The 18,018-nt window shown below is 41.6% G+C and overlaps 2 protein-coding genes across 2 annotated transcripts in view; both read right to left on the minus strand.

The window, feature by feature from the left end:
* Positions 1-792: 792 nt before the first annotated feature.
* Positions 793-3,577, minus strand: LOC111977147 (pre-mRNA-splicing factor SPF27). Its single transcript, XM_024006470.2, has 7 exons — positions 3,177-3,577; positions 2,560-2,652; positions 2,306-2,376; positions 1,993-2,154; positions 1,704-1,754; positions 1,455-1,535; positions 793-1,361 (listed from the first exon to the last, which is right to left on the minus strand). Exons 1-7 carry the CDS (start codon positions 3,267-3,269, stop codon positions 1,235-1,237), a joined length of 678 nt encoding a protein of 225 aa, XP_023862238.1. The 5' UTR covers positions 3,270-3,577; the 3' UTR covers positions 793-1,234.
* A 7,095-nt stretch (positions 3,578-10,672) lies between these two features.
* Positions 10,673-18,018, minus strand: part of LOC111976932 (DENN domain-containing protein 2C-like) — a 28,401-nt gene continuing 21,055 nt past the window's right edge. Inside the window, exons 12-19 of the mRNA XM_024006103.2 lie at positions 16,141-16,281; positions 15,236-15,384; positions 14,784-14,961; positions 14,115-14,156; positions 13,170-13,275; positions 12,009-12,254; positions 11,742-11,828; positions 10,673-11,656 (exon numbers count right to left, since the gene is read on the minus strand). Coding sequence (XP_023861871.1) covers positions 11,631-11,656; positions 11,742-11,828; positions 12,009-12,254; positions 13,170-13,275; positions 14,115-14,156; positions 14,784-14,961; positions 15,236-15,384; positions 16,141-16,281 — 975 coding nt within the window. The 3' untranslated portion in view covers positions 10,673-11,630. The remainder of the gene's footprint in view (positions 11,657-11,741; positions 11,829-12,008; positions 12,255-13,169; positions 13,276-14,114; positions 14,157-14,783; positions 14,962-15,235; positions 15,385-16,140; positions 16,282-18,018) is intronic.

Consider the following 18,018-nt stretch of genomic DNA (forward strand, 5'->3'; position numbering starts at 1 on the left):
AATCATTTTTCCACCATTCATTTTCCAATAGGGGATTTTAGAAACACTAAAAAAGGGCTGTTTCATGTAGGCTTACCCTGGCGTGACGTTTTGATAACCGTGTAGACCTCTCTCGGACAAGGAGACTTTTATCAATTTATTTGCCTGTATTTACCCCCAAAAATGAAACGATAATTAGCTGCTAATGTGGCTATCATAAAAACTACAAATGCCATGATAACCTGGACAAAACTGCTGAATCGAGGCAAAAGTAAGAATCTCTGGATTAACTAGAGTAATAATAAATTGGCTACATTTCTTTAAATTGACAATTCTATATACACTGTCTTGTGCACGTTTTAAATTGACACATTACCTGTTAGCAAAGGTGTCAGAAATGACATGCAGGAGCTTGCTGGGATTTGTAGTTTTGCATGATGTCTACTTCCATGCTAATTAGCATTTTCGAATCGAGAGTAAATAGAGCCGAATATACTGATAAGTCACCTTGTTCGAGATTTACATGGTTATTAAATAATCACACCAGTGTATGCCTACACGAAACACAGCCCTTATTTTAAGCGTTTCTAAAATCCCCCATTAGGAAAAATTTATGGTGAAATTACAATTGGAACCAATTCCGTGTGACCGCCAGGTTTTATTGGTATTATGACACCTCCATTGTGGGGCTCTATAGCTTCTCATTTTAAACTAGATTAATATTCACTGACAGGCTTTTTACAGGCAAGAACCAGGGCCCATCTGTTGGTAGTACTTTTGACAGCAGACATAACCAATCCATGAACAAACACGCATGTCTCAACATAATTTTATTATAAGTGTATTTTCTTTATTTACATGTACAAAAACTTTATGTATCACACATGTTCTAAACATGCTAGCATGATTTTGTGCACAGGTACTTGTCTATATGGGAAGAAATCATGTTAATTTGGTAGACGGCATCATTAGTTATCCTTAACTCTTACCTCATTTTAGAACTACTTAAATTGACAAACATTTAAAAATTGACCAGAGTTCACTTCTTAAGTGATCTCGAGGTACAATGAAAAAGCTCTTTACACGGCCCATGGTTTTTCAATGGTCACCGTCTGACACTAATGTAAAGAAACTGTGGAGCCAAGGCAAATATGTTCTTCTGAAAGTTTGGAGTCCTTTTCTTTTCATGTTGGTTCTCAGCTGCAAGCTTAACATTTTATTTTTTGTAGAAGGGGTCTCGCACAAGGCTTGAGTTCTAGAAGTCCTGTCGAATATTTTCCTTGTTCTCGTCACCCTGTTGCTGTTTGAGCTGTCCAACTTCATTCTCCAACTGGACGATGGCACGTTCAATCTCATAGTTCTTACTTACGAGGGACACCCAACTGTTACGAGAGATAGCAAGGATTTAAAAATCATTGACAATCATACCACATTTAGAGAACAGTAATGAAAAATACAACATGTACAGAACTGACTTTGACTCCAGCTCTCTCAGCTTGGCCCCGCCTGCAAGCTGATCATTCTTTCGTTGCCAGTTCAAGTCCTGAATCTGCTTTCTGCAAAAATGACACACAAACAGAGAAGGCTGTTAAAAAAACATTTATGCAGAAGCTTGTTGACAGTTTGTGTCAGACTCTTTCCAAAACTACAACTAAACAAGCTAACCATGAATGTGATACATGACTTGTAAATCGTAATGGAATGTTTTCACACCATTTACTTACCTACATTTCTGTAGTTCCTTTTGAGCCAATTCAATCATAAAGGCCAGGTTACTGTAGAGTGGAAATAATGACCAATATTAAGGCAATGTCAAAAAGTTCCTGTGAACCTATACTTTACTCTTCAGGACAAGCATGTGTAAAAAAAATTAAAAAAAATAAAAACGATTTAAATCACTAATCGAGCCCCATTTGTTAAGTCAAATCAGTTTGGTTGTTCTCTGTGACTCTCTCCTGGACTTTAAGATACATGAAGACATCTACTGTGCACAGGCAGCAGCCACTGACTCACTCATTGTAGACCTTCCATGCGTTGGTGCCATAGTGTGCCATGAGCTCCAGGTTCTCAATGCGCACTGCCTGATGCTCCAGCTGAGCCATGGAGTTGTTCACACAGTCCTGCCATGCAGTGATGTCATTCTTCTGCCCTGACGATGGAGCTGGAAGCTCATATCTGCACAGGTGAAAAATAAAACAGTTGGGTGTACACTCAGGACAACAAGGGTTTAAATGCATCACGTTAGAACTGAATGGGTGATTGAATGTTATCAATATTTTTTAACAGGACTGTTTTTGCTATGTGCAAAAGAGTAGACTGGGTTGACCTCTTCATGCTGAGAAGTTCCAGAGGCTGCCGGGCTGCTAGCCTCTCAAACTCGTTCCTCATGATTTCAGTCTGATGGGTGATATATAAGCATTAGTATTTGCTTCACATAATGTAATTGTAGAGCATCATAGATTACACAGTTAACAGTGAGTCAGTCAAAATCCATAAGCATATTACAGCATGACATTATGTGCATATTCATTTATGGCTTTATGTTTTAATAGAATGTGGAACTGTGTAAGTGATACTTACTTCAAAGGTAGTGAAATCAGGTGTGGGTATATAACTGAGATAGTTCTTTGTAGGTCTGTATCTGCGAGTCTCCTCTTCTACCAAGGCTGCAGCCTGTGTATGGAAATGAATGCATATGAACAGACAGCATAGTACTATAATAACGTTAAACTAGCTAGACTCGTACCTCTTTGAGGGGTGACCTAGCTAGCTACTGTATGTTATTGTACGTTAGCCGATGATGGCGGTTGCTTGAGGCATGATTCTAAAACGACCAGATTAGCAAGATAATACTTTTATTATTGACAGTAGCCTGGTAACGTTTCTTTGCTTCCATGGCTTGTTCATGTCTATCATAGGTCCTTGGGACGTCACCCCATTTTACGTTGAGATTTTAGTCACCTAGTAGACGCTCTTACGCTTCGATCACACCGATAGTGTTATGGTACACCAGCAGTACATTAATGGTTGCCATCCCAATAAAGTTGACATGTGAAATGGTTACGGTTAGGTAAGGGACGTTCTAAGGATCCCTGATTGCACTAACTATGTCAGTTACTTGCCTGTTAGCTAACTATAGCTAGACTAGCGAACGTTAGTTAGCAACTGATAACTATGCCTATGGAGCAGATACTTACCGCCTCTCTGACGCCAGCTGCATCATAACCCTGGTCAAAATACGGTAGGGCATCTACAAATACTTCACCAGCTACTGATGAAGTTCCAGACATATTCAGTTCAGTTGTTTGTTTACTAGCTAGCACCGCTAACTAGCTAGTTGTTTTAGTAGCAAAACAACGCGGTCGTCACTAGTTACCACAGCCACAAAGTCATAAACCCCGCCATGTATACAAGTTGTCTTATCATTTTAAACCTAACCACTCTGCTAACATCAACCCCAACCTTAAATTATGTTCAAAAAGCAAATGTTCGTTTTCATAAATTTTTACGATATAGCCAATTTTGACTTTGTGGCTGTGCTAATTTCTGGAATCCTAACAACGTGGCCAGTCCGAAGATTTTTATAACTAAACCAAGATAGATTACAGCCTGCCGTTTTCAATGGGAACAAATTAGTCATAGAGGGGAGAACAAGCAAGGATGTGGGCCGAGTTTAACACGAGCTTGCGAGATCCTATTGGCGCGTTCTAGCCTATATCTGCATATTTCCGTTAGGGAACGCCACCTCTGAAGTGCGCGTGTGCAATAACTAAATTCGCCTTTGCACTCCTTTTAAAGAACGATTTTTAAAAACTGTTGAAAAGTCTACTAAACTTAGTCCACTCTGTTCATAACATATTCTAGTTTTGGGAACAGAAAACTGTATCGAGATGAAATGTTTAATCGATGAGAAAATGTGCAGAATGTCGGCCATAATCAATCACGTTCCATATTTGGTAGTGAGTGGAAACGCCAACGGATGCAACACATTTATACATGCGGTGAAAGATCTGTCTCATTGTTCTATCTGTGGCCTCTCGCTCCTGCTGTCTTCCGAGAGGCTGAACATATTTTCCATTGGCGTTTGATGGTGGCCTTTGGTTTTATAGCGACCCCTACGCCCTGGAGTAGTTCTTTATCTAAATTAATTTTTCATATGCAACATAGCTAGTAATAATATCTAATTTGCATCCTGAAGTTCGTGTTCATTATGTAATAGTTTATTTAGGTCAGTGTTTCCCAAATTCGGTCCTCGGGACCCCAAGGGGTGCACGTTTTGGTTTTTGCCCTAACAGTACAATGCTGATTCAAATGATAAAATATTGATGTTTACTTGAAATCAACTGTGTACTGCTATGCCAAAAACCAAAATGTGCAGAGTTTGGGAAACCCTGGATCAGGTCATTAGGACTAATTACCACAAAAATAGCATGCCAGTAGGAAATAAAATATAAAAATATATTGTTGGTGACAGTAGTGGAGACATGAATGAATACCACACTCATATTTAGTATGAGCACATTTATAAAAAAAAGTGTATGGTGGACATTTCACTTGCAATTTATATATATATATATATATATACATAGTACCAGTCAAAAGTTTGGACACACCGACTCATTCAAGGGTTTTTCCTTTGTTTTTTACTATTTTCTACATTGTAGAATATTAGTGAAGACATCAAAACTATGAAATAACACATGGATTTACCCTATTTGGTAAAAGATCAAGTCCATATTATGGCAATAACAGCTAAAATAAGCAAAGAGAAACAACAGTCCATCATTACTTTAAGACATGAAGGTCAGACAATGCAGAACATTTCAAGAACTTTTAAAGTTTCTTCAAGTGCAGTCGCAAAAAACATCAAGTGCTATGATGAAACTGGCTCTCATGAGGACCGTCACAGGAAAGAAAGACCCAGAGTTACCTCTGCTGCAGAGGATAAGTTCATTAGAGTTACCAGCCTCATAAATTGCAGCCTAACAAATAATGCTTCAGAGTTCAAGTAACAGACACATCTCAACATCAACTGTTCAAAGATGCCTGCGTGAATCCGGCCTTCGTGGTCAAATTACTGCAAAGAAACCACTACTAAAGGACACCAATAAAAAGCAGAGACGTGCTCGGGCCAAGAAACACGAGCAATGGACATTAGACCGGTGGAAATCTGTCCTTTGGTCTGATGAGTACAAATGTGAGATTTTTGGTTCCAACCTCCGTGTCTTTGCGAGACGCAGAGTAGGTGAACTGATGATCTCTCTATGTGTGGTTCCCACCATGAAGCATGTAGGAAGTGTGATGGTGTGGTGCTGCTTTTCTGGTGACACTGTCAGTGATTTATTTAGAATTCCAGGCACACTTAAACAGCATGGCTACCACAGTATTCGGCAGCGATACGCCATCCCATCTGGTTTGCGCTTACTGGGACTATCATTTGTTTTTCAACAGGACAATGACCCAAAACACACCTTCAGGCTGTGTAAGAGCTATTTGACCAAGGAGAGTAATGGAGTGCTGCATCAGATGACCTGGCCTCCACAATCACCCGACCTCAACCCAATTGAGATGGTTTGGGATGAGTTGGACCACAGAGTGAAGGAAAAGCAGCCAACAAGTGCTCAGCATATGTGGGAACTCTTTCAAGACTGTTGGAAAAGCATTCCTCATGACGCTGATTGAAAGAAAGCCAAAAGTGTGCAAAGCTGTCATCAATGCAAAGGGGTGGCTACTTTGAAGAATCTCAAATATATTTAGATTTGTTAAACACTTTTGGTTACTACATTATTCCATGTGTTATTTCATCGTTTTGATGTCCTCACTATTATTCTACAATGTAGAAAATTGTAAAACTAAAGAAAAACCCTTGAATGAGTAGGTGTATCCAAACCTTTGACTGGTACTGAGATATATGTGTGTGTGTGTATATATATATATATATATATATATATATACAGTTGAAGTCGGAAGTTTACATACACTTAGGTTCGAGTCATTAAAACTTGTTTTTCAACCACTCCACAAATTTCTTGTTAACAAACTATAGTTTTGGCAAGTCAGTTAGGACATCTACTTTGTGCATGACACAAGTCATTTTTCCAACAATTGTTTACAGACAGATTATTTAACTTATAATTCACTGAATCACAATTTCAGTGTGTCAGAAGTTCACATACACTAAGTTGACTGTGCCTTTAAACAGCTTGGAAAATTCCAGAAAATTATGTCATGGCTTTAGAAGCTTCTGATAGGCTAATTGACATCATTTGAGTCAATTGGAGGTGTACCTGTGGATGTATTTCAAGGCCTACCTTTAAACTCAGTGCCTCTTTGCTTGACATCATGGGAAAATCAAAAGAAATCAGCCAAGACCTCAGAAAAAATATATAGACCTCCACAAGTCTGGTTCATCCTTGGGAGCAATTTCCAAACACCTGAAGGTACCACGTTCATCTGTATAAACAATAGTACGCAAGTAGAAACACCATGGGACCACGCAGGCGTCATACCGCTCAGGAAGGAGACGTGTTCTGTCTCCTAGAGATGAACGTACTTTGGTGCGAAAAGTGCAAATCAATCCCAGAACAACAGCAAAGGACCTTGTGAAGATGCTGGAGGAAACAGGTACAAAAGTATAAATATCCACAGTAAAACGAGTCCTATATCCACATAACCTGAAAGGCCGCTCAGCAAGGAAGAAGCCACTGCTCCAAAACCGCCATAAAAAAGCCAGGCTACGGTTTGCAACTGCACATGGGGACAAAGATCGTACTTTTTGGAGAAATGTTCTCTGGTCTGATGATACAAAAATAGAACTGTTTGGCCATAATGACCATTGTTATGTTTGGAGGAAAAAGGGGGAGGCTTGCAAGCCGAAAAATACAATCCCAACCGTGAAACACGGGGGTGGCAGCATGTTGTGGGGGTGCTTTGCTGCAGGAGGGACTGTTGCACTTCACAAAATAGATGGCCTCATGAGGTAGGAAAATTATTTGGATATATTGAAGCAACATATCAAGACATCAGTCATGAAGTTAAAGCTTGGTCGCAAATGGGTCTTCCAAATGGACAATGACCCCAAGCATACTTCCAAAGTTGTGGCAAAATGGCTTAAGGACAACAAAATCAAGGTATTGGAGTGGCCATCACAAAGCCCTGCCCTCAATCATATAGAAAATTTGTGGGCAGAACTGAAAAAGCGTGTGCGAGCAAGGAGGTCTACACACCTGACTCAGTTACACCAGCTCTGTCAGGAGGAATGGGCCAAAATTCACCCAACTTATTGTGGGAAGCTTGTGGAAGGCTGCCTGAAACATTTGACCCAAGTTAAACAATTTAAAGGCAATGCTACCAAATACTAATTGAGTGTATGTAAACTTCTGACCCACTGGGAATGTGATGAAATAAATAAATCACTCTACTGTTATTCTGACATTTCACATTCTTAAAATAAAAGTGATCGTAACTGACCTAAAATGTACAGTGAGGGAAAAAAGTATTTGATCCGCTGCTGATTTTGTACGTTTGCCCACTGACAAAGAAATGATCAGTCTATAATTGTAATGGTAGGTTTATTTGAACAGTGAGAGACAGAATGACAACAAAAAAATCCAGAAAAACGCATGTCAAAAATGTTATAAATTGATTTGCATTTTAATGAGGGAAATAAGTATTTGACACTCTTAAAGGAGTGCTCCTAATCTCAGTTTTTACATGTATAAAAGACACCTGTCCACAGAAGCAATCAATCAATCAGATTCCAAACTCTCCACCATGGCCAAAGACAAAAACTCTCCAAGGATGTCAGGGACAAGATTGTAGACCTACACAAGGCTGGAATGGGCTACAAGACCATCGCCAAGCAGTTGGTACGATTATTCGCAAATGGAAGAAACACAAAGGAACTGTCAATCTCTCTCGCCCTGTGGCTCCATGCAAGATCTCACCTCGTGAGTTGCATTGATCATGAGAACGGTGAGAAATCAGCCCAGAACTACACGGGAGGATCTTGTCAATGATCTCAAGGCAGCTGGACCATAGTCACAAGAAAACAATTGGTAACACACTATGCCGTGAAGGACTGAAATCCTGCAGCGCCCGCAAGGTCCCCCTGCTCAAGAAAGCACATATACAGTGGGGCAAAAAAGTATTTAGTCAGCCACCAATTGTGCAAGTTCTCCCACTTAAAAAGATGAGAGAGGCCTGTAATTTTCATCATAGGTACACTTCAACTATGACAGACAAAATGAGGAAAAAAATCCAGAAAATCACATTGTAGGATTTTTATGAATTTATTTGCAAATTATGGTGGAAAATAAGTATTTGGTCAATAACAAAGGTTTATCTCAATACTTTGTTATATACCCTTTGTTGGCAATGACAGAGGTCAAACGTTTTCTGTAAGTCTTCACAAGGTTTCACACACTGTTGCTGGTATTTTGGCCATTCCTCCATGCAGATCTCCTCTAGAGCAGTGATGTTTTGGGGCTGTTGCTGGGCAACACGGACTTTCAACTCCCTCCAAAGATTTTCTATGGGGTTGAGATCTGGAGACTGGCTAGGCCACTCCAGGACCTTGAAATGCTTCTTACGAAGCCACTCCTTCGTTGCCCGGCCGTGTGTTTGGGATCATTGTCATGCTGAAAGACCCAGCCACGTTTCATCTTCAATGCCGTGCTGATGGAAGGAGGTTTTTCACTCAAAATCTCACGATACATGCCCCATTCATTCTTTCCTTTACACGGATCAGTCGTCCTGGTCCCTTTGCAGAAAAACAGCCCAAAGCATGATGTTTCCACCCCCATGCTTCACAGTAGGTATGGTGTTCTTTGGATGCAACTCAGCATTCTTTGTACTCCAAACACGACGAGTTGAGTTTTTACCAAAAAGTTCTATTTTGGTTTCATCTAGCATTCTCCCAATCTTCTTCTGGATCATCCAAATGCTCTCTAGCAAACTTCAGACACGGCCTGGACATGTACTGGCTTAAGCAGGGGGACACGTCTGGCACTGCAGGATTTGAGTCCCTGGCAGCGTAGTGTGTTACTGATGGTAGGCTTTGTTACTTTGGTCCCAGCTCTCTGCAGGTCATTCACTAGGTCCCCCCGTGTGGTTTCTGGGATTTTTGCTCACCGTTCTTGTGATCATTTTGACCCCACGGGTGAGATCTTGCGTGGAGCCCCAGATCGAGGGAGATTATCAGTGGTCTTGTATGTCTTCCATTTCCTAATAATTGCTCCCACAGCTGATTTCTTCAAACCAAGCTGCTTACCTATTGCAGATTCAGTCTCCCAGCCTGGTGCAGGTCTACAATTTTGTTTCTGGTGTCCTTTGACAGCTCTTGGTCTTGGCCATAGTGGAGTTTGGAGTGTGACTGTTTGAGGTTGTGGACAGGTGTCTTTTATACTGATAACAAGTTCAAACAGGTGCCATTAATACAGGTAACGAGTGGAGGACAGAGGAGCCTCTTAAAGAAGAAGTTACAGGTCTGTGAGAGCCAGAAAATCTTGCGTGTTGTAGGTGACCAAATACTTATTTCCACCATAATTTGCAAATAAATTCATTAAAAATCCTACAATGTGATTTTCTGGATTTTTTTTTCTCATTTTGTCTGTCATAGTTGAAGTGTACCTATGATGAAAATTACAGGCCTCTCTCATCTTTTTAAGTGGGAGAACTTGCAGAATTGGTGGCTGACTAAATACTTTTTTGCCCCACTGTACATGCCCGTCTGAAGTTTGCCAATGAACATCTGAATGATTCAGAGGACAACTGGGTGAAAGTGTTGTGGTCAGATGAGACCAAAATGGAGCTCTTTGGCATCAACTCAACTCGCCGTGTTTGGAGGAGGAATGCTGCCTATGACCCCAAGAACACCATCCCCACCGTCAAACATGGATGTGGAAACATTATGCTTTGGTGTTTTTCTGCTAAGGGGACAGGACAACTTCACCACATCAAAGGGACGATGGACGGGGCCATGTACCGTCAAATCTTGGGTGAGAACCTCCTTCCCTCAGCCAGGGCATTGAAAATGGGTCGTGGATGGGTATTCCAGCATGAGAATGACCCAAAACACACGGCCAAGGCAACAAAGGAGTGGCTCAAGAAGAAGCACATTAAGGTCCTGGAGTGGCCTAGCCAGTCACCAGACCTTAATCCCATAGAAAATCTGTGGAGGGAGCTGAAGGTTCGAGTTGCCAAACGTCAGCCTCGAAACCTTAATGACTTGGAGAAGATCTGCAAAGAGGAGTGAGACAAAATCCCTCCTGAGATGTGTGCAAACCTGGTGGCCAACTACAAGAAACGTCTAACCTCTGTGATTGCCAACAAGGGTTTTGCCACCAAGTACTAAGTCATGTTTTGCAGAGGGGTCAAATACTTATTTCCCTCATTAAAATGTAAATCAATTTATAACATTTTTGACATGCATTTTTCTGGATTTTTTTGTTGTTATTCGGTCTCTCACTGTTCAAATAAACCTACCATTAAAATTATAGACTGATCATTTCCTTGTCAGTGGGCAACCGTACAAAATCAGCAGGGGATCAAATACTTTTTCCCCCTCACTGTATTTGGCTACGGTATGTAAACTTCCGACTTCAACTGTATATATACACACACACACACACACACACACACACACACACAAACTGTACAATAGTTCAAAAGTACACAACTTCAGTCAATAGGATTGAGGTGTGACTAGTTTCTGGTCTCTGTTTATGGCTTTCTAAACCCACATGGGAACATAATGTTTTTATCAAACTTTGTGAAGCGCTTTCATCTGTGATATCAAATTGCTAAGGTATTCAAACAGGTTCATACAATGTCACATTAAGTTCACAATGCGAACAATGCATAAGAGTAGCTAAACATTGTAAACAAAATATTTTGTTACAGAATGAGCTATACAGAATTGAGCTATTCAAAATCTGTTAGAAATGTCAATATAATGCATTATCTTAATGATCCAAACATTACTTGGAACATTTGTCAAGGACAACAAAATGTCAGGGAAAACATACATTAACCTCAGTTTAAAACATGTGATGTCATATTTAAAGTTACAATCATGCAAACAATACAATTATTTTTACATTGTTTTGTAACAGAGTGCTGAAGTGTAACAAGAATAGCCTACCTTATTTTTCTCCAACTAGACAAGTTCAAAACTAAATTAAAAAATAACTATATCCATAATACTGAGAGCAAACACTCAAAACACTTGATTAAAACCAAACATTCAAAAAATTAACAGCAAAAACAGAAATAGGCACAGGTTAGTCTTGTAGCTGAAATGTTTTGTGTAAATTTCATAAGTACATGGTATTTGCTCCTGCCTTTCTTCTGCCATGTCAAGTTTTCATCGAAGCTTGTTTGCACAAAATTCAAATTTCCAGTTTTCCTCCAATTACAGTCACACTTCACTCTGGCATGGAGTGCTTTTAGGGCAATACGAAGAGTATGGTCCTGTCTCAACCCGAGCCCTATATCTAAGACTGTGGGCCTATGTATCAAACACCGTTATGTTCTGATCGATTCAAGTACATATCTATATCCGTGACATCATTTCCACACGTCTTGGCCAATCCCGCGGAAGATCCTCATCTTCTCCTACAGAAGCATTTTCAACCAGACCGCTGACATTGTCACTTCTTCGGTAGGAATTTCATCCCTGAAAATAAAATGAACAAGATGATTTACCTCACAGTAAAAAGGGTATTTGTTGAATTGAATGTTATCAATGGAGCACTACTAACCGAGTCCTTTGAGTCCCTTGAGGAACCCACTAGATTCAGGCTCAGGGTTTGAGGACAGATATTCTGCAGCTCTAAATTCAAAAAGCCCTGTGGGYGGYGGGGGGGGGGGAGAAAAGAGCATAGTACAAATCACGCAAGGAAATACATTTAGGTGTTTCTGAACTGCTTTTACCAGCCCAGACTGTCATGTCAGATAAGAGGTGATTAGTTTGAGGAAGGAAGAATGCATCCTCAAAGTAGTGGAGCACTGATAGGCCTCTCCCTGACCTTTGCCCCCTCCCTTGCGCAGCTCCTTGCCGTGGATGAAGCCGGCGAACATCTGGGTGTCCATGAAGAGCTGCAAGAACTGGCGGGCCCCGCGGGAGGGGTGGGACTTGCGGAAGCTCTCCCTCTGCAGCTCCCAAGCCCGGCTGGCGCTGCTCTCACCCATATGGAGAGAGTAGTGGCCCACCAGCTCCACGAAGAAATGCACAAAGGCCTCCGACACCAGGGAGCTCAGCCCACACTGCTGGCCTGCAGGGAATAAATGTTTTATTGTCACACACACACACCACACACACCACACACACACACACACACACACCTGTCTCTTATACACATCTAGATGTGTATAAGAGACAGCACCACACACACCACACACACACACACACACACACACACACACACCTGATAGGTGCAGTGAAATGTGTTGTTTTACTGGGGCAACCATAGTAGTACGGCGCCCCTGGAGCAAATTAAAGTTATAAGTGCCTTGCTCAAGAACACGTCGACAGATGTTTCTTCTTGACAGCTTGGGTATTCGAACTAGCCCTTTTGGTTACTGGCCTGCCGCCCTAGGCTACGCTACCTGACGGACAGATTTTATTTTATTTATTTCACCTTTATTTAACCAGGTAGGCAAGTTGAGAACAAGTTCTCATTTACAATTGCGACCTGGCCAAGATAAAGCAAAGCAGTTCGACACATACAACAACACAGAGTTACACATGGAGTAAAACAAACATACAGTCAATAATACAGTAGAAAAATAAGTCTATATACAATGTGAGCAAATGAGGTGAGATAAGGGAGGTAAAGGCAAAAAAGGCCATGGTGGCGAAGTAAATACAATATAGCAAGTAAAATACTGGAATGGTAGATTTGCAGTGGAAGAATGTGCAAAGTAGAAATAATGGGGTGTAAAGGAGCAAAATAAATAAATACAGTAGGGAAAGAGGTAGGGAGGGGGACAGTCACTTATAATGTAGATGGTGTTAAAATGGAGAGGCGAGTGAAGAATGCTTCAAGAATTGGCTTTCTATACAATTACCCTATATCCAACACATGGACAGAGAGACAAGGGGACTGAAAGGAGACATTGTTTCTTCAATGTTTTGGCTGCGAGGCCATTTTCAAGATTAATATGTAGTAATAGGTAGCTGTGCAAACCTCCTGTGCAATCTCCATCTTGCCTCAGTATCTGCTCTCTCTCCTCCAGGATCTCCAGCAGTGCAGCCTGAAGCTTACTGGGCAAGATACAGTCCTCATCACCAAGCTTGGAAACAAGGAGTAGTTAACAGGACAGCCCAGGGCAACTCACATCATGCAAGAGATGGCCTACTACTGATGTGAAACAAGGCAACTGGCTACCCGTGTACTGTGATTCACCTATGCCAGGGATGCGCAACTGGCGGCCTGCAAAAATATATTTTGTTGTTAGGGGGGACGAGGGTGGGGGTATTGGTATCAGTCAGTGTCTCAAATTACTGTTGAGTTAGAATAGTAGAATGTACAAGGTTCAAAATATAAATTTGGTTGTGCATCAGCTGTTTTTATCTTGTTATGTCAGTCACTGACAATCACACAATTAGCCTATATCAGCAATTATTATATATTTTTTTAGATTGGGTAAGTTAGTCTAACAAGGGCCCCCAAAGGGCTAGGGCCTGTATAATACCATTCACTAAGACTACACTATGTACTTTCACTCTGACTGCATATGTGGGTTTGCAGACCCGCGTGCCACTGCAGCACCTCATGATGAGTTCCACATTTTTGTGGCCTCCACCCCCATCAAAGTTGAACATTCCTGACTTATGCATTAAAAATGGTTGTCATAGAAACTAGCCATCAAAATCAGCAGACCAATAGGATCTCTGAGTGAGAAAGAAGCGAAACTACATAGCTACTACTATTAAATAGTCTCACTATATGAACTTGGATATACATCCAAGATAAAGTCAAGCTCTGGTATGTGTGAAATCATCAAGTTGCATTAATATTCAACACTGTCACTTGGAACGCAGACATGCACAGACAAAGTGTTCCTCATACCCTATTCAGTTGTGTTTTGGAACCACACCTATCTTTCATGAGTTGCAATTAAATACACACCTGTTTGACAAAATTGTCCGTACATAAATCCACAATAAGCACCTAGAATGCAAAACAGAGACAGAACCTTAAATTATCAATGACAAAATTAACGCAGGTCAAATGGATTGGGCTTTGAATTAGACATCAGAGACTTTCTACCATTAACTGTTGGTAATTGTTTGCAGATTGATACTGCACAGTTTGTTAGTCCTACTGTAAAGACGTTCATAGAACTACCATTAGGTGGCAGTAAAATACTTTATTAAAAGGTAGACTCAGCGAAATGACATTGGCACGAACAGCACCACAGATATTGAGATGAGCGAGATGCAACACTTCGCTCTCACACAGTCACCCACAGTATCTGCGCATGTGCAATGGTTTGCCAACATCACGCTGTTACAGCGTGGTAGCCACAGGACCAAAACAGCGGAGAAGTTGAACCTTGTGCTTAACCTCTTAGTTGTTGTGGAAATTGACCACCTATGCGGTTACTTTCTGCATCTACGTCATATCGCGGAGTCTACCTTTAAGTCTGGTAAACAACTGTGCGCAACAGAATTCTAAGTAACCCTAACCCAATATCAAGGAACTAGTCAGTTGGGAACTTGCTCATCAATTCTGACGAAATAGAAAATGTTTTCATTGTAGCATGGCCATCTAGTGACGAGCCACTGGGAATCAGACCTCCTCTATGGGCAGCTCCAGAAGCTCGGGCAGGCAGGGCGCCAGCGCCCCCATGAGGAAGGGAGTGGGAGAGCAGCTGATGTCTAGCATGCTAGCGGGCAGCACAGGCACAAATGTATGCTGCCAGGTGAACGGGTAGAGCAGCGCCAGCGCGGCATGGCCACAACGAGACAGCACACTGAAGAGAAGAGAGAGGGATGAAGAGATGTTCAACTCCTGAGAAGAGGCACCCACTTTACAGACAACGCATGTCAAATATATGGAGTCCATACGGTCTGTATAATACCATTCACTAAGACTACACTATGTACTTTTACACCGACCAACAGGAGAGCAAAGCACACAATACATTCCACCCTGGACCAGTGCTATGCTGTTCCTGCCCTCCTACTGTCTCCCAAGCTGAGCTGGAGACGACAGTGAACCTGTGTGTACTAGAGGAAACTCCTTACCTGAGTTTGTCAGCAATGAAGATGACCCTCCTCTCCAGTAGCAGAGAGGCAAACACCTGTAGGAGTCTCCCAACGCTCAGGCACTGCAGCAGGCTCTCAAAGTCCACATGCTCCAGCCTTGAGTCTACCGGCCGGCACAGCGTCAGCACCTGATCACACAAGTACACAGGTTGGCTAATGCTCAGTTATTTGACCAAATACAACTCTTACAACAATAGTTGATTGCTGGGCAGAGACATTGCACATGATTGCAGATGTTGTTGACATAGTGTCTGCAATAAAGAGGTAGGAACTTAACTAAACGGTGTCACTTCCTCTTGTTACTTCTCCGAACTCCCTGGGAGATTTTTTATTTGTTTTGCTCAAATCCTTGCCTACTTTTGAAAAAGGTCAAATGTAATCGAGGAGGGGAGGAAACAAATGTGCTTGTATGAAATGGGACTCTCCTCCACTAGCATGTCATCATGCAAATTTGGTGTGCTGGGGTTGAATCCCAAAATAAATGTGTAAAGTAGTAAAAATGTTGCTAGTTGTGCAAAACATTTAATATGTAAAAGGATAAGTAGTGTATCGTTTTTAAATGTGTGCATGCTTTTCTCCTTCGCGAAAACAGCTGATTCAAAGGGAGTGTTGCGGATTTTGAAACACTTACAGGCTAGCCGCCGGGAGGATACACTTGTGCTTCCTCGGCGGGAGGAGGCTATCAAAAAGAGGAAGACACTCCTCTGTTCGCCTATTAATGAATTGACACTCTCCTACATATGGTGACTACTTTGCAGTTTCCGGGTCATGGAGGAGAGGAAGATGGAGTCGTCGAGGAGAGGACAGACTTTTGCACCATCTCCCCCTGTAGTTACTCTTTACATTGAGTCCTAGAGGTCCTCTTAGTTGTGTGATTGTGTTACCTCATTTCCTGTGCCTGGAAGGAAGCTCCTGAGTGTGATGGTGCGTCCAGGGGCGGGGAAAGGAGCCTCCATGACACTACGCATGAAGGGAGACACTAGGGCTGGACAGATCTCCCTGCGCCTCTCTACCTCCTCCAAGATCTGAAAACACACACACAGTATATTAGTGTTGCACGGTATACCGTTACCACTGTAATATCACGGTACAAAAACGTCATGATACCAACATTTTAGAATACCGTAGTACCGTTTCATATGATACTACAGATTTTTTCTAAGAACCTGCTGGTGCCTGTTGTAAAATGTTTATAAAGTCAGTTTTGTTGAATTGAAGCAACAACCACTAGTCTGTTGTATGTGCAGGTCCAATAATATCCACTTCACTTTCATGTGCGGCAGCTGTAATCAGCCAGCCGCATCCCCTATCAGTTCCTCACCTGCTTCTCTCCATCCTCTCTTCATGCGTGTCTATTCCGCCGTCATTTAAAAAAAAWATATAATTTAGCAGTGATAGCAAGGGGGGGATGCAGACACAGACGAGTCTTCAGTTGTTACATTTGTAACATTGGAGCAGCGTGCAAAGCGAGCAATGTTGACACATTCTGTATTTTCATCGCCTGTTATAACCAAGAGCAAAGACCAGTCTAAGTATACTAGGCAAGGTCACTGTCATGCAGCCTCTGAGTGTCAGAGGGAAAATGGAGCACTGCTTTGTGACATGATTGATTGTAGCTTTACAGCAAAGAAAACAGCTTGTCTCTAGCGTAAACCATACATTTGTTTTTACAAAAATGACCCATATTATCGGACATGCCTTTTTCTTTATTGGGATTCACACACATTTTATATAATTTCACAAACCATGTCACAGGCCGTTTGAAACTAATCCAGGGTCGCTAATTATTGGTTTGATAACAAACGTTTTCAGTCATGTTACCTAACAACCTGGTAACATGACAGTAGGTTTAGGCAAATTTGATTGGCACAGGAAGAAAGGAAAACTGTACTACTCATGAGATGTGCTTCAAAAAGTAGGATTCATATAGGCCTAATGTAAATCTAAACTATATCAAAAATATATTTATTTCTGGTGTTCCTTCAATTCTGTTTGGTGCCTAACGTTTTCAAAATTCAAAAAAGGCACTCGAACATCTGAGCCATCTCCTCTGCAGGTGCACAGTAACAGTTGAACAGATGAGGAAAAATAAGAAATCCGCACACTGCTCGATAGGATCGCTGCTCTTTAATAAGCTGATGCAGCACTCCATCACTCTCCTTCCTGGTCAAATAGCCCTTGCACTGCCTGGAGGTGTGTTTTGGGTCATTGTCCTGTTGAAAAACAAATGATTGTACCACTAAGCGCAAACCAGATGGGATGGCGTATCGCTGCAGAATGCTGTGGTAGTCATGCTGGTTAAAGTGTGCCTTGAATTCTAAATAAATCACTGACAGTGTCACCAGAAAAGCACCTCCACACCACCTCCTCCATACTTCATGGTGGGAACCACACATGCAGAGATCATCAGTTCACCTACTCTGCGTCTCACAGACACGGAGGTTGAACCTAATCTCACATTTGGACTCATCAGACCAAAGGACAGATTTTCACCGGTCTAATGTCCAATGCCCGTGTTTCTTGGCCCAAGCAAGTCTCTGCTTCTTATTGGTGTCCTTTAGTAGTGGTTTCTTTGCAACAATTCGACCATGAAGGCCTGATTCACGCAGTCTCCTTTGAAACAGTTGATGTTGAGATGTATCTGTTACTTGAACTTTATTTGAGCTGCAATCTGGAGGTGCAGTTAGTGTGCCGATTTCTGAGTTGCAGTTAACTCTAATGAACTTATCCTCTGCAGCAGAGGTAACTCTGGGTCTTCCTTT

The sequence above is a fragment of the Salvelinus sp. IW2-2015 genome, linkage group LG17, assembly GCF_002910315.2.
Source record: "Salvelinus sp. IW2-2015 linkage group LG17, ASM291031v2, whole genome shotgun sequence".
NCBI classification, from domain to species: Eukaryota; Metazoa; Chordata; class Actinopteri; order Salmoniformes; family Salmonidae; genus Salvelinus; species Salvelinus sp. IW2-2015.

Bases quoted from the DNA above. Each gene is read 5' to 3' on its own strand.
- LOC111977147 (XM_024006470.2), bottom strand. From the start codon at position 3,269: ATGTCTGGAACTTCATCAGTAGCTGGTGAAGTATTTGTAGATGCCCTA. The intron at 2,653-3,176 runs GTAAGTATCTGC...TTCCATACACAG, and splicing joins CAGCTGGCGTCAGAGAGGCG to GCTGCAGCCTTGGTAGAAGA. The intron at 1,755-1,992 runs GTGAGTCAGTGG...TCCACTCTACAG, and splicing joins GCATGGAAGGTCTACAATGA to TAACCTGGCCTTTATGATTG.